Below are 16,524 nucleotides of genomic sequence, written 5' to 3' on the forward strand. Positions count from 1 at the left end.
ACGCTTCCATCAGAATAAACAAAAGTAAAATTTAAAAAGACAAATCTGATCTTAAAACAGTGATGCTTCATCAGAATCACTTTATTCTACTTCTCATTTAAAATGTGTAAACACTTTGTACATCAAGAGTGAAAAACTGAGACTTTTTAAACTTTGAACTCTCAAAAATCTAAAAACTCATTTATAGTGGAGGGAGGGTCATGGACTCATATTGTTCACCTGTATCATATTACGAGATTAAATATTTCTATAAATGATAATAATAATAAAAACCTTTATTTATGGAGACCTTTTCAAAACACAGTTACACATAGTTCTACAGAACATCATGAAGATAAAAACAGAGTAAACAAATGAAAACACAAAACAGGCTGAGACACATTAAACAGTGTGAAATAAAAAAAAAAAAACTGATAAAAACTAATTTAAGATAATCAGGTTTGAGCATCACACTTTTAAAAAAAAATGTTTCTAATTATCAAATAACAGATACAAGAAACATGAACATAAAAATTATTAAAAATGTAACAAACAAAAATAACAATAATTTTGTTCCAGAACTGAAAACTGATATTTTTAATGGTAATGATATTAGATCAATATGTGTTCATATAGACACATTATTTAATATCTACAGTGTGTTTACAGATAATATCAGATTTTGTTTAGTTCCAGTTGATTATTTAAATCTATAACAGGCTGTGCTTTTATTCTGAAAGGGCGCTGAACTTGATTTGAATCCTAAATTAACAAAATGTTTTACTGTTTATTTGTTTTCTGGTGATTAGTATTTTCATTCTGAATCATTTCATCGTGTTTCCTGTTTTTTATTTTAATGATCAGGTTTCAGTTTTTGGACCAAATCAGCTGATTTCTGCTTTTTTGTTCTGTTTCCGGTCTGTGTTCGGTTTTTTTTCCTGTTTCCGGTCATTGGTGGAGTTGATGCTTCCGCTATCTATTGATTCTGTATTGAGAGGTAAATCGATCAGAAACATTTGGTGATCGATCAAACAGGGGGAAAAAATGAGCGTTTATATTTCTGACCAATCACAGAGAGGTACTTCCTCTGTCGTCACCGCCGGTCTGTTCCGGCTGCTGTAATAAATAGTCATGTGAACAGAGAGCAGTTTCCAGAGCAACGGACAGAGCAACGGACAGGTGAGTGATCGATCAGAAGTTATTACCTGATTGTTATTGAGACTCAGTGACGCTGCTTTGATTACTCATACGTTAATACCGATTTATTACTGATTGATTACTGATACTAAATATGCACAACATGTTACTGATGGTCGGAGACAGAAGCTCCAACAACAGGCTGCAAACAGGAGGAGAATGTTGTGAAATTAGCACAAACAGAGTTAAAAAGAGAAACGTCTAACAGTTTAAATCAAACTGCAAACAGGTGGTGACATCCGGTTTATAACAGGAGAAACCAACAGGTATAAAATCACGTAGAAACTTGATGTAACCTGAAAAAAGTTTTAACAGCCAGAAAAGAGGCTGCGTAAAAACGGGGGCACAGAAGAGGTTCAAACAGGCTGGAGACAGTTTGAGGGTTAAACCCAGCGCACACCACACACTAACATGACGTCAGAAAGACTCTTAACCTTGGACAGATGCTAACTTTTGTTAGGAATGAAAATCTGGTTGACACAATTTAAATGTCTGATGGCGAGGGTTTTAACCGTCTGGGAAAACATGACAGTGTCACAGAATTTATCTTATTATCAGTCAGAATTACTCTGACAGGAAACAGAAGGATTATTGTTGATCAAACAAATGTTGTATTACTTAAACTGAAACATTTTGTTGATGAAAGTTTGTGTAAAAAGTCTCCTCTCAGAATAGATAACTCCAATAAAGGAGAGATTCAACGTCCAGTTGCTTTTTTTTTCTTTTTTTCTTCATATCGTAGATAGGGCTGTGCGATATGACGATATATATCGTGTGACGAGAGAAAAATGTCTATCGTTTCATATATTTGTTCTATCGTATATATTATTGTGACGCAAATTACACTTTTTACGTCAATTTTTTTCCTCATTTGGACGTTTTATTGATTTGATTCACCAGCTTTCTCGCTACCAGCGTTCCCTCTCTTCACTCGCTCTCTAGCTTGCTCAACCACAGCTGCTCTCTCTCTCTCTCTCTTTTTTCTCTCATCTTCTTTAAAATGAGGTTGCCCCATCAGGATAGGTATCGTTATCGGGATATGAGATTTTGGTCATGTCGCCCAGCCCTAATCGTAGATAACAAATGTTCACAGTGTGATAACTGTTAACTTTTATATCACTGCAACCATGATAGCAATGTTAGAATTTAATGTTGTGCAGACGTTGGGTTTTGTTCTTCATACCTGTTGACTAAACATCGTTATTCTCTGTCAAACTGACGACATGAGATGTTTAGAAGACGTTGGTTGATTTTGGTGACTCAATAACACAGTTTACACAAAATCAATGTCATCTGTCGTCTGTTTTCTACGTTAAACTGTCATCAGCATCAGGCGATGTCCTGATGTCACAACCTAAATTCAACCAAATATCAACTTATAATGACAGAGGCGGCCGGGTCACATGACGCCTGAACACTGAAGACAGACAGAAAACTTTTATTATAAATGTGGCTTTTAAAAACAGACTGAACATCAGGCATATGACAGGAGGACAACAGGCACAGAATCAGACGTAACGTAGGCACAGAGGTTTAAACCAGGTCTGAAGGTCAGAGTTACACCAGGCTGAACGTCAGAGTTACACCAGGTCTGAAGGTCAGAGTTACACCAGGTCTGAAGGTCAGAGTTACACCAGGCTGAACGTCAGAGTTAGACCAGGTCTGAAGGTCAGAGTTACACCAGGTCTGAAGGTCAGAGTTACACCAGGTCTGAAGGTCAGAGTTACACCAGGTCTGAACGTCAGAGTTACACCAGGTCTGATGACCTGAAGACAAACAAACAGAAAACTGGACATAAAAGATTTAGATTTTAGAAGACAGGGAATCAGATGTAACTTTGGCACAGATGAACTTTAAAAACAGGCTGAAAAGAAACTTTGAGGAGACAGAAACCAGGCTGTAACATCAGGTTTATAACAGGCTGTAACATAGTGACATCATCAAGTGACACCATGAGAAATTATTGACGAGAGCTGAAAACAATCAGTGAAAGGATCTCTGATGATTAAAGCTTCGTCACAGCTCCATGATAACCATGATGACAGAGACGCCACAGAGTCTCCGCACAAACTAAACAGCTCCTTTCATTTATCAGCCTCACATGACCCACATCACGTCATCATCATCATCATCATCACAGTATCAGTGAACTTGACACACAGTAAACACAGAGTCTCTGCTGCTGCGAGTCCTCACTTAAACAGCTGCACACTGAACCTCTGCACCGCAGAACACAGCTTGCGCCAGCCCGACTCAGCTGTTCCTGAGTGAGGTCACGTGATCTGTAACGTGTGTTTCAACTGCTGTGGCGCTCGAGTCAGAACTCGTCAGCAGGACGTTGTGAAAGAAAACACGTGAAGAGGATCAGACTTCCTCCTTCACCTCAGGAGAAACAGGAAGTAGAGTTTACTATCACTGGTTTAACAGTCACACAGTGAGAGGTCAATAATCAATTAATAATCATCAGCAGTGTGGATATAAAGATGAACACACACTGCTCGTCAGCTCGTGAATCGTCTCTCTGACCTCTGACCTCATTGATCAAACAGAGAACACGGAGCTGATATCAGCTGATCAAAGTCCGTTAACAGACTGTTGTTCCTGTGAGACACCCTGACTGACCTCACCCTCCTCCATCACACACACACACACACAGACACACACATCTCTGACCTCACATCAAACTCCATAATAAATCTGACTGTTCCCTTTAAAATCAAACTTGTGTCTGTCAGTCATGTGACTGAAGTGAGAGGGAGGTTACAGCATCATAACGTGTGTGTGTGTGTGTGTGTGTGTGTGTGTCAGAGATATGATGTTGTGTGTTGCAGTGTGTGTGTTGGCCCTCTCTGGTCTAGTCCACGCGGGACCATCTGCTGTCAGGGTCTCTGACGTCCAGCGACGCTCCGTTAAACTGCACCACAAGCTGGACCCTGAAGTGCACATGAACATCGTGAGTACACACATTTACACAGAGACTTGAACACATCATTCTGTTTGAACTCTTCTCTTCCTCCCTGTCTTCCTTCATCTTCGTCTTCTTCTTCGTCTCTGTTTTTGTGGTATGTCGCTGTGTTTTAGTCCTTCCCGATCAACACCATCTTGTTCGTGTTGATAAACTGGTCTCACGTGTCGTCAGATCAAACTATAAACATTAGTAATCACAAATAAAGTTTGAACCGTAACATCTGATCAGGTTTTGGACCTCGTCCACGTCTGTCTCAGGATCAGCTGCAGACTGACTCAGCAGAGACGGCAGCCATCTTGTCTTTACATGGATCAGTGTGTTGCGGTCTCACTGTCAGTATATGACACAGTGTCCATGATCGAGGACAACAGGTCTGAGTTCAGCAGGATGAAGTATGAGGTGCAGCAGACCCAGGACGTGATGTCATCATATGAGGACGCGAAGTCACAGGAGGTCAAATATAATTTGAAGTACTCTGACTTTACTCGAGTATTTATACTCGTACTGCAGAACATGTCTAAGGAAAATGACCAGTTGAACTCTGCTGCTGAGATTAACAAACACAGGTCACATGGTCGTGTTCTCTCCGCCCACTTTAACCCTCCTGTCAGTCAGCAGGCTGGGTATTTTTAGCCCTCAGTTCTGCCTCACAGGCACGAGTTCCCTTCATGTGGTCTGATTACAAAACTGTTTGGATTAATAGGAGGAAGTGAGACAGAAGTCTGGACCCTCAGCAAGGTCCTCATATGTGTGTGTGTGTGTGTTCAGTCGGAGATCATCAGGTACTGGGGTTATCCTGCAGAAGAACACGAGGTGCTGACAGAGGACGGGTACATCCTGACTCTCAACAGGATCCCACAGGGACGCAAACACACTGAAGGTCTCACACACACACACACACACACACACACACACATACATTCTTATACTTCTGTCTTTGATGGACTGTGATGGACATAAAGCGTTCCCAGGCCCCTTATCCTGACCTAAACCTGATCCTTACCTGAACCTTGAAACCATGTATGAACCTGTAAACACATCAAAATGTCCTCACTTTACAAAAATGTCCTCACACTGTGGCTGAAATCTGATTGTGGTCCTCACTATGTATCATTTACAAGTACACACACATTAAATCTTAACTAGCTAAAACGTTGGCATAAGACTTTTACGTCACTGTTTACAATCTGTTAAAGTTTGTGTGTGTGTGTGTGTGTGTGTGTGTGTGTGTGCGTGCGTGTGTGTGCATATAGGTTCTCGGCCGGCGGTGTTCCTGCAGCACGGCCTCCTGGCGGCGGGCAGTAACTGGATCACCAACCTGCCAAACTCCAGTCTGGGCTACGTGCTCGCCGACGCCGGCTACGATGTCTGGATAGGAAACAGCCGAGGAAACACCTGGTCCAGGAAACACCACACACTCACACCTGACCAGGACGACTTCTGGAGGTTCAGGTACAAACACCTGAACAACATCACAACACCTGACTGACTCTGTACTGGAGGTAATAACTGTGTGTGTGTGTGTGTGTGTGTGTGTGTGTAGTTATGATGAGATGGCTCTGAAGGATCTTCCTGCTGTTATAAACTACGTCCTGAAGGTGACGAGTCAGGAACAGATTTATTACGTCGGACACTCTCAAGGGACAACTATAGGTAACACACACACACACACACACACACACTCTTCATGTTGGCTGTATTTAATAAATCAGAGTTTAACCCAGCGGAAGTTTATCAGGACATCATCAAACCATCAGGATCATTAATTCATTCATTCATTCATTAAACAGCTTGAGTCTGTGATGACATCACTCTGACACGTCTCTCTGTCCCTTTTTTCCCAGCATTCATAGCATTCTCCACGCTGCCAGAACTGGCCAGTAAGATCAAGATGTTCTTCGGTTTGGCTCCCGTAGCAACCGCCTCCTTCACCGAGAGCGCCATGACCAAACTGACCTTCCTGCCAGAGTTCCTCATCTGGGTAACAAGTCCGCTAACGAGCCGCGATCACATGACCTGCTAACGAGTTATAATCACATGACCTGCTAACGAGTTACAATCACATGACCTGCTAACGAGTTATTATCACATGACCTGCTAACGAGTTATTATCACATAACACGAGTGTGGCTGATTGATTTACAGATTGATGATTGATTAATTGATTGACTGATCTCCCGCAGGAAGTGTTTGGTAGGCAGGACTTTCTGCCTCAGAGTCACATGATCGAGTGGTTTTCAGAACACGTGTGTGCGAAGCAGCTGCTCAACGAGTTGTGTGGGAACCTGTTCTTCGTCCTGTGTGGCTTCGACCGAGAAAACCTCAACATGGTTTGTACTGAGTGCCGTCAGACGGCGTGACGTTTGACTGTTAAGGACTGTTGGTTATTTAGGACGGGGGAGGGGACGTTTGAGGAGTGTCTTCAGTGTTTCCTCTGACTGAGTCGTTTGTTTCCAGACTCGGACTCCGGTCTACACTGAACACTGTCCTGCTGGGACCTCAGTCCAGAACATGATCCACTGGTCCCAGGTAACACACACACACACACACACACACACACTCACACACACACACTTCTGTCTGTCTGTACTTGTGGGGACCCTTGTTGCAATCCTCCATTCCCAGGACTCTAAATGTCTGATTGTTGTTTCCAGGCTGTTCACACAGGGAAGCTGATGGCTTTTGACTTTGGATATACAGGAAACATGAAACACTACAACCAGGTGAGACTCCACCTGCACGACCTGAGACTGAATCACTTAAAACTCAGTCTCAGTTTGTAGAGATGAAGTTCAGATGCTGTGGGTTAACTTAACTACATAAACACTAATCTTGCTTCCTGATGTCTCTGTGTCCTTCCTGTCCACGTGTCCCGTCCTCAGTCCACACCCCCTGAGTACAACGTCCCGGACATGAAGGTTCCCACCGCTCTGTTTTCGGGGGGACGGGATACGCTGGCGGACCCCAAAGATATAGCCATCCTCCTCACGCAGGTGAGTCCTCTGATCCTATGAGATCACAGCAGCACCTGGCGTACATCAGTGACATTATCGAGCGTAACAGCTGAAAATAACGACAGAAATCAACAAGTCTGCTGATTTCACGTCTCTGTAAATCATCTGTAAATACTGCAGTGAGAGAAACACACAGCCTGAACACTGTTAATCACATTATTTACGTCTCAGTCCTCAAAACTTCATCTGATAAAATCCATGTTTTCTAATTCACACCCAAATTTAATGACAAAGACCTTTTAACAAACCTTTCACTATCAGAACTATAACTTCTAAAAATTTAGGACATCAGTAATTAAGTGATTAACGTACCTGTCTGTCTGTCCATCTGTTGTCAGGTGTCTAACCTGGTCTTCCATCGGCACATCGAACACTGGGATCATCTGGATTTTATTTGGGGTCTGGACGCTCCTGAGCAGATGTTTCCCTTCATCCTGAAGCTGATGCAGGAGCACCAGTAGAGGGCGCTATGCTGACACTATGATGATGTACACGTCTGTGCTACAGTCAGGGGACCACAGTCTGAGGATCACAGTACTGTACACGAGCAGATGTTCTCCAGGTTTTAATGAGGACTGTGGACTGTGTGTGTTTGTTTGTTTGTTTGTTTGTGTGTGTGTGTGTGTGTGTGTGTGTGTGTGTGTGGATTTAAACACATTGTACACACCTTACAGCCACATCACACTGTTTGTTTTTACTGTTTTTACTCAAATTTCAAACTAAAAGTAAAAATGTAGTCTGTTTTAAACTCAAATAAGCTTTATTGGCCTGAATATTTTTTGACACTGATGCTGAAGCAAAATGCCCATGAAGTATAACACATAAAAATACTTACTGTGCAGAATGTTTCGTTATTATAGATTATGATATTTTATTAGTTTTTCACCAATCAGTGCATTTTAACTTGTACTTCATCAACGTGGAGACAGTTTTAGATATTTTATCTACCAATAGGTGGATTATTATTATTATAGTTCTGCATCATATCAGTTTTTTTTTAATATAAATGTAACTATCAGGCAAACTAATGCGGTAAAAGTCTAATATTTCCCTCTGAAATGTGGAGTAGAAATATAAAGTAGCATGAAGCGTAAATACTCAAATAAAGTACAAGTACTACTGAACTACAGTATCTGAGTAAAAGTACTTTCCACCACTGAAGACTGAAGACATCTCATCAGTCTCAGCTGTACTTTGTGTTTACTGCTTATTAGCTAATGTTAGCATGCTAACCATCAGCAAGTTAGCATTATTTCTGTTAGCGTTATCACTTTTAGCATTATCATTGTTAGCATGTTAGCAGTTGGTGTGTTTGAGGAGTTCATCTGTTGAAACAGTCCGTCCTGTGACCTGCTGCTCATGAACGCACCTAAAAACAACATCCTGAAGCTGTTTATTGATTTTATGTCAGATTTTATTTCAACAAGTCGAAACTGTTTAATTTTTCATTAATCCGTCACGTGACCAGCTGGAACATAGTCACTTGTGTTTATATCTGTGTTTTATTTTGTGTTTTACTCTGTATAAAAACCTGTGTATTTGTTTCTATGTCCGACGTGTTTTTTTAATGCTAACCAAACAAACCTGTGTATGATTTTTTTCTTCAGTTTGTAATTAACAGAACTTTTATTGTGAAAATCCTGTCAGACAGATGTGTGAAGAAGCTCAGTGAATCTGCTGAAAGCTGAACTTTGTTTTTGTAGGGAGACGTCAGAGGTTTTCTCATTCAACAGAGTTTGATCACAGCACCATCTGGTGGACATCAGAGGAACTGCAGCTCGAAGCGTGGTTAAAAAAATACAACAAGGTGCTAATGTTAGCATCCAACCTCAGCTCATGTTGATGTTAGCATGTTAGCGTCTCAAAACGTTTCCAACATTTTAAATACGTGTTAAGTATTAGTTAAAGGACCTGTCAATCAATGTTGGGGGGGACGCAATATCCAATTATGTGGTTTGAATTGTCGTGGGCGGGACTAAACTTTTATTTAGATAATGGCTTTAAAATAATTTCAGCAACATATCTTAATCTATTGTATTTTTGCTAATTATGAACCAGTTTTTGATGAAACTGTCTAATAAATCTGAGAAACAACGACAGTGTTTATGTTTCATTAATAACCACGTTTATTTTGAAATACAGAAAAGTAGAATTTGAAATGTATAAGATGATCTGTATGTTACACTTTTATCTACAGACTGTTTCTACACATCTTTTCTTCTGACAGTTTTACTGCTTTTATTTAGTTATTTGTGTCTGATTTATCTGAAAGAAGAAATGAGGATATTTTATTGTTATTCCAGTCTTTGTGCTAAGCTAGGCTAACAGAGTTAGCTCACTGTTGATGTTTGACCATGAACAGTTTAACAAAACCAGAGAGACAGATGGATTCAATAACAATCAGAATTCACTTTAAATGAAATGAAAAAAAAAAAAAAACATCAGAAACATCTGATCACATTAAAAACATCCTGTAACAATAAACTGAAGACGACTTTACAAAAATCTCCATCTGCTTAAGTTCTGTCTGTTTTTAACTGAGTCTGAAAAGCTTTACTTTCTTACAGCGACTGAATAAATCAATCAGAATATTTCATCCTGGCTTCACAAAAAAAAAAAAAAAAAATGATTAGGGACTGTTCTGTATTTATCAGAAGAGGGGTGGCTGTTTTTATTTTGACCCTCCCTCCACCATAAATGATTTTATAGATTTTTAATGTTTGAAAGTTTAAAGTTGAAAAAGTCTCAGTTTTTCACTCATCATTCAAACACTTTATTTTTAGACGAATTTCAAATGAGACGTAGAATAAAGTGATTCTGATGAACTATCACTAACCCTGTTTTAAGATATGTTCTTTTTTCTGACGTAAGCGTTCATCACACATGATGTGTCCAAGGACCGTCAGAAATTTGAAAATCCAACAATAATTTCTGTTTGTACAGTTTCTGGTTGTGATTCATGGTGTAATTTTGGTGATTTTTACAGAAAACATGTCTGCAAACAACACAACAGCATGTTTTCTGTAAAAATCAGCAGTGAAATAAATACAAATTACAGACATTTAAATCTGTATGCCACTCCTCTGAGCCAAAATAAAAAACATATGTCCCTCCCCAAGTGCTTAAAAAATACAAAATAATAATAATAAGAACAAACAAAAACAATTCCAACAACAAAAAATTGGGTCGGGTTGAGGTGGGTTTGCAAAGACATGTTTTCCTTAAAAAGTTTAAAAAAAATAAAAAATCCAAAACTTTAAGAAAAAGCAAAACAACTTTCCCAAAACTTTTCAAGAAAAAAAAATTGCCAAAAATAAACATAAGATGCAAAATAAAGTTTAAAGAAAAAAAAATTAAACATGTTTTTAAAGAAAACATGTCTTGCCAACCTGAGATGGGCTTGAAAGGCATTTTTACCTAAAAAACAAAACAAAAAACACCATTTTTCTTTTTATTGCCAAAAAAAAATTCAAATTTTTTTTTTAAAGAAAACATGCCTTTCAAACATGTTTTGGAAGACAAACTGCAGCCATTTACAGTTGTTTGCCTTTCTGCACCTCCCTCTCCTCCCTCGTAAGTAAAGAACAGTCCCTAACTTTGGAGCAGATAAATATTTTCCACCAGCTTCAGTTAAAGAAGAACTTCCTTCTTCTTAACTCAGATAACTGAACTCCAAACTTCAATTCGTTTTTGGTCATTTAGGGCCGTCAAAATAAAAGTGTGTTTTTCATCGGAAGAGCAGTTTGAAGTTTCCTGCTTAAGGATCGAACTCTGAATTATCAGTTACTGATTTATAGATTTATATATATTCAGTAAATAAACGGTCGAGACAAGTCGAAAGTTTTTCTTCCTGCAATGAAAGATTTTTTTCACACAACACTGAGACTCAGTTACAGACTAAATGTCCTCTGTCTGTCGGTCTGTCTGTCTGTCTGTCTGTCACTGTGTCTTCCTCAGCATGTTGACAATCTTCTTGAACCTCAGCCTGGTGGCGATGTCCAGCGGTGTCTCTCCGTCCTGTCGAACAAGAAGAAGAAGAAGAGGAGGCAGAAGAAGATGAAGAAGAAGAAGAAGAAGCAGCAGCAGAGCGTCAGACGTCTCATCAGGACCCTGATTGGTGTCGTGGTGCGTTTGTGTACGTACGTTATTTTGGATGTTGGTGTCAGCGTTTTTCTCCAGCAGCAGAGGAACCAGACGATGACTTTTCCTCTGACAGACGTAATGAAGAGCAGTGTTTCCTTTCTGCACAGGAAACACACACATCACGTCAAACACAACAGGTGGGAATCACCTGAGACTCCACGGTAACATATTATCACCATACTGATGTCACGGTTCAGTGTTATGATTTTACATGTGATACCATCTGCTGATTATTAAAATAACATATCTTTATCTGTTACCTTTTTCTAACAGCAGGTTTCGTCCCCAAATTAAAAAATCTCTTTTATCTCACAGGAAAGTTTTTAGTTTGTTTCTTCTTCTGCCTCCTCTCCTGACTTTATTCATTTCTGTTACAGCTAAATAATATCAGTCACAGTCACATCTCTGATATAAATATATACTCTAAATCTACGACTGGATCTTCCATCTTCAGTTTCTGGCCCCTGTGTTTTGTCTCTGTCAGATTAAAGCTGTAATATTATATTTAAAATGTGATGTTTGCTGTGATGATGTAACACATAACACTGAATAAAACTTTATTTTGTTCATTTACTGACACTTTTCTCGCTCTGACTCAGACTCCCTTTTTTTTTTTTTTTAGATAAACATGCACAGTCTGAATATACATGCACTAATATCTCTGCCTCCACCAGATTAAAATGGAGGCTCTACCTTTTATTGACCCGTTGCCATGGTGACTCGTATCAGAGCTCCACCAATGACAGATTTTTTCATTCACAGTACACGAGCTGAACTCAGAGTTTGTTGAACCTGCTCTCTGAAACAGTCAGGACACAAACACCACCACATGTTATCTGACATATTCAGGAGTCGTGTTCACCAAAGTTTGTCCAAACTGTCTTTAACTTTATTCAACAGAGTCTTAATGTGTTCACTTCCTGTCTGGTTGGCAGGTTTTGCTCCTGACTCACTGACTCACGCTCAGAAATCTGTCCTGGCTTGTTGAGTTTTGTGGAAAAATTAAGAAGTTTTCAAAGTGTATCAGTCAGTGAGGGCGTGTTAATACGTCCCAACTATCCAGTAACACCAGTTTTTATCTCAGCAGTGAGACTGAATTGATGCTGATATAAGATACAGGACTGAACATGAGCTTCTCACTAATAGGCCGTAAGGTGAATCAGAAAAAGTCTCACAGAAACTGATTTCCGCTCCGACATCTGGGGACTACACGATCTTTACTTCATAAAAAAGATCGATACATGTTCAGCTAATCAGCGGGAGCTCGTAGCTCATAACCCCGCAAGACTCCTGTGATCGGGGTCGTAATCCGGCACTTGTTCTGTCTGAGCGTAATGATCAGTTCCGCCTGAGCGTAATGAGATTTGGTACGTGAGTGGTGGCACGGCCGTCACGTGATCGCGCTACACCAATAAGATACCCGCATTTCGTGTCGCCATGGTTTCATTCAGCAGAGGAAAACAGACCCGGAAGTCCTCAAAAGTGAGCAGAAATGAGCTGAAACAGCGCTATTCACATCGCCATGTCCATGAAACACGATGAGACAAATAGACAATAAGGTGAACTAAGCAAAAATGTCTTAAACACACATTTGATTCATTACCTGGGCATAACCGACATATTATTACATAGACAACATAGCTGTCCAGTACGGAATACGAGAACGGCCATGTATTTTTTTTTTTTAAAAATTTTGTGCACTGTTATCTCGTGATAACGACTTATTATCTCGTTATCTCGATATAACAAAGATTGTTTTCCCGTGATAATTGTCAAGTCTGATGATTGCGCACTGGTTAATGTGATCGTCTTGATTTCAGCCTACAAGAGCTGCCGTGGTCCTGCTAGATGCCTCCTGCTGCTTGCTGTTATCATTAGTCACACTTCTACTGTTATTATACACATATGATTATTGTCACGTACCGTATATTTCCAAATAGTCGCCTGGTGGCATATAGCCGCTGGGTACCTAATAGCCGCTGGGGGTTTGACCCCATTTTGCGTATTAAACGCCGGTACGATTAAACGCCGGGGCGATTATTTCCTCATTCATTGCCCCAAGGAGGGACAGCCCTGCCTGCTGGCTGAGGGACTGTTTGCGCTTTTACGCACAGGTCGGTGGTGAAGTGGCACACATGACTCGTGCTACGGACGGACGGACAGACAGCCACGTATCTAAAACAGGTAATACATCTGGCTACATCTTTCCCACATCAAATATCCGTGATCACCTACGTCCGTGTGCGTAAAAGCACACACAATTCCGTGTCCTGTCACCGCGGATGCTGTGATTTGATGGCCCGGTACTCATTGTAGCCCAGCGGATGCTGTGATTTGATGGCCCGGTACTCATTGTAGCCCACTCTTATAAGACCCAATAATAATCAATAATAATAATAATAATAATAATAACCAGGTTTCAGATGAAATGTGTTGAATTTATTCCAAATTATTACTCTTCAGATATTAGCATGCTAACGTTAGCGCTGCCAGTTAGCTACACAAAAGTTCCATCTGCAGTTTGTGAAAGTCATATATTAACAAACTAATCTCTACGTCAGAACTAGTCTGTGAGCTGCAAGCTCCTACACTAGCATGATGAGTTTGAACGATGCTGCGCTTTAGCCAATCACAATGAAGGGGGCAGGGCCGAGACATGCAGGTGTCCCCAGGAAATGTGTACCTACAGAAACAGCAGGCTCTGCGTCCATAGCAACCGCTCCACCCAAAACGCCGTCTCATCAACTTGAAAAAAATATTTTTTCCAGTGGATGTCTTAGTTACAACATGATTGAGCTAACTGGAGTAGTTTCATGTCGTATCCGACAACGGGAGGCTTTAAACAGATGACGTTCTGATATTAGCTTTGCTAACAGTTAACTGTCCCTGTCAGCTGCAGCCACTGATGCTTTCTAGACATCGTGATTTCACATAACTGAATAAATACCACACATAGCAACACAAAACTGCTTTGCTAGCTCAATCATGCTGTAACTAAGATATCCGCTGGAAAAAATATTTTATTCACGGACTGTTTATTGAGTTATTACCTTTTTTTTATACAGTCTATGGTTATTACAGACACTGCTAATGGCTAACGTTAACAGCTAACGGTTAGCCCAGCTAATCTACGATAACCATGTTAATTACAAAACACAAAGAAATAGTAACGTTTGTTCAATCATTGTGTTTATAGACTTAACAAACATCAGATTAGTCTACATGGTGATATAGTGACGTGAAAAATGTGATATATACATATATATATAGCTAAACTCTGCTGGTTTTCTACCCAAAGTATTTGTAAACAACACGGCGATTCCCTGGGGGCACCGCCGGAAGTGAAGGGCGTGAGCGATCGCCGAGGCCCCTGCACTTCCGTTAGTCGAAAAACTCCGGGCTGTGCCTCCAGAGGTAAAGGAATGATAAAAAAAAAAAATTTCTTTTTCTTTTCTTTTTTTTACCGATGGATTTCCAGATTGGCTCAAGGCTGAGTATGATAGCATGAGAATAAATATGTTAGGATAAAGCTAAGTATGTTAGTATGAGGCTAACTGCATTAGCTCCAGGCTAAGGGCATTAGCACGAGGCTAAGTATGTTTGCATGAAGCCATACATGAGGTACAGTACATTAGCTCCCGGCTAAGTGCAATAGCATGAAGACGATTACGTTAGCATGAGGCTAAGTACGTTTGCATGGGGCTAAGCACATTAGCATGAGGCTAAACATGAAGCTCACTACCTTAGCACGAAGCTAACTATGTAAGTGTGAGGCTTGTACGTTAGCACGAGGCTTCGTAAGTTAGCATGAGTCTTAGAATGTTAGCATGAGGCTGAGGATGTTAGCATGAGGCTAAACATGAGGCTAAGTACTTTAGCATGAAGCTCATGTAAATATGAGGCTTCGTAGGTTAGCATGAGGCTAAGTACATTAGCATGAGGCTAGGTATATAAGTATGAGGCTAATTACGTTAGCTCCAGGCTAAGTACATTAGCACGAGGCTAAGTATGTTAGCATGTGGCCATATATGTGGTACAGTACATTAGGCTAAGTATGTTAGCATAAGGCAGAGTTTGACCTTATAAACAGAGCCCTGACAGGAAGTTGACAGGATGTAAAGTCACAGTAAACAGTTGCTGTGACTCACGTAATCGACGGCATCGATGTTGACGTTGCTGCTCAGCACGGCCGCCATCAGAGACACGTTCTGTCTCTGCTTCTGGAGCTACGACACAAACAAACCGTTAGCATTTATTTCATTATTGTTCTGTTCAAACTACAGCTTAGAATCAACTGCTAACACTTACTGTCATGTTAGCAACCAAGCTAAGCTAACATGTTTTCTAACCGGGCGTTAGCAAACAAACTCAAAATGAAAACTTCACTCACAAAATGACCATAAACATAAACACAAACACAAACACAAACACGTCTGTCTGTCCGTACCATGATGAAGTACCCGAGCAGCAGGATGGGCATGAGGATGGCGATCATGAGGTAATCCAGCAGAGAGAACGTCCTCCGGGACACATAATGAAGACACGTCCTCTGTTTCTGAGACATACAGACACATTTCATCAGAGACCGCCTAGGACAGCTATATGATGACATCACCAGATGAACATACCTGATTGGTCAGGTGAACGTCCGCCCCGTTCTCCAGCAGGTACTGTACAGTCCTCACGTGTCCTTTACGACAGGCGGCGATGAGGGGCGTGTCCCCGCTATGCTTCTCCTGGACATTCAGCTGGTTAGCGTCCTCTATGAGGACGTGATACAGCTGATGGAGGTCTCCGTCATACGCTGACTGACAGGCCGGCTGAGGAGGAGGAGGAGACCGTCAGTCTTTCAGTCAGAGATATGACACACACCTGGGGACAGTCAGTCTGTTCCAATCTGTGTTCACTGAATGATAGGAAGGACTCTTGTCTCTGGAGGATCCTTCCTCTGAAGAACTCATCCTCCCAAGGAAGGAAGAGTCATCACAAGAAAACCTTTCCTGTGTCCTCACCACTAAATTCAGACTCACAAGTTTGTGAAGGAACATCGAAACAAGCCTGATGCTTTTTGGAAACAAGTCCTGAGGACACTTTCTGGACACAGTGAGACAAAGGGACACCTGTCCACCTGTTACAGACGGGGGTGGATGGATGAGACAAAGGGACACCTGTCCACCTGTTACAGACGGAGGTGGATGGATGAGACAAAGGGACACCTGTCCA

The 16,524-nt window shown here is 40.8% G+C and overlaps 2 protein-coding genes across 2 annotated transcripts in view; one reads left to right on the forward strand and one right to left on the reverse strand.

Annotated features, from left to right (window-relative positions):
* Nucleotides 1–1,001: 1,001 nt before the first annotated feature.
* On the forward strand, nt 1,002–9,252 carry lipf (lipase, gastric). The gene is made up of 11 exons (XM_050059629.1): nt 1,002–1,158; nt 3,985–4,129; nt 4,913–5,024; nt 5,398–5,596; nt 5,688–5,797; nt 5,989–6,125; nt 6,328–6,474; nt 6,602–6,673; nt 6,799–6,867; nt 7,027–7,137; nt 7,497–9,252. Exons 2-11 carry the CDS (start codon nt 3,989–3,991, stop codon nt 7,617–7,619), a joined length of 1,221 nt encoding a protein of 406 aa, XP_049915586.1. The 5' UTR covers nt 1,002–1,158; nt 3,985–3,988; the 3' UTR covers nt 7,620–9,252.
* Nucleotides 7,776–16,524, reverse strand: part of ankrd22 (ankyrin repeat domain 22) — an 11,922-nt gene continuing 3,173 nt past the window's right edge. The window contains exons 2-6 of the mRNA XM_050059630.1: nt 15,930–16,121; nt 15,749–15,856; nt 15,450–15,527; nt 11,302–11,400; nt 7,776–11,175 (exon numbers count right to left, since the gene is read on the reverse strand). Coding sequence (XP_049915587.1) covers nt 11,098–11,175; nt 11,302–11,400; nt 15,450–15,527; nt 15,749–15,856; nt 15,930–16,121 — 555 coding nt within the window. The 3' untranslated portion in view covers nt 7,776–11,097. The remainder of the gene's footprint in view (nt 11,176–11,301; nt 11,401–15,449; nt 15,528–15,748; nt 15,857–15,929; nt 16,122–16,524) is intronic.

Source organism: Epinephelus moara, chromosome 13, assembly GCF_006386435.1.
Source record: "Epinephelus moara isolate mb chromosome 13, YSFRI_EMoa_1.0, whole genome shotgun sequence".
Lineage (NCBI taxonomy): Eukaryota > Metazoa > Chordata > Actinopteri > Perciformes > Serranidae > Epinephelus > Epinephelus moara.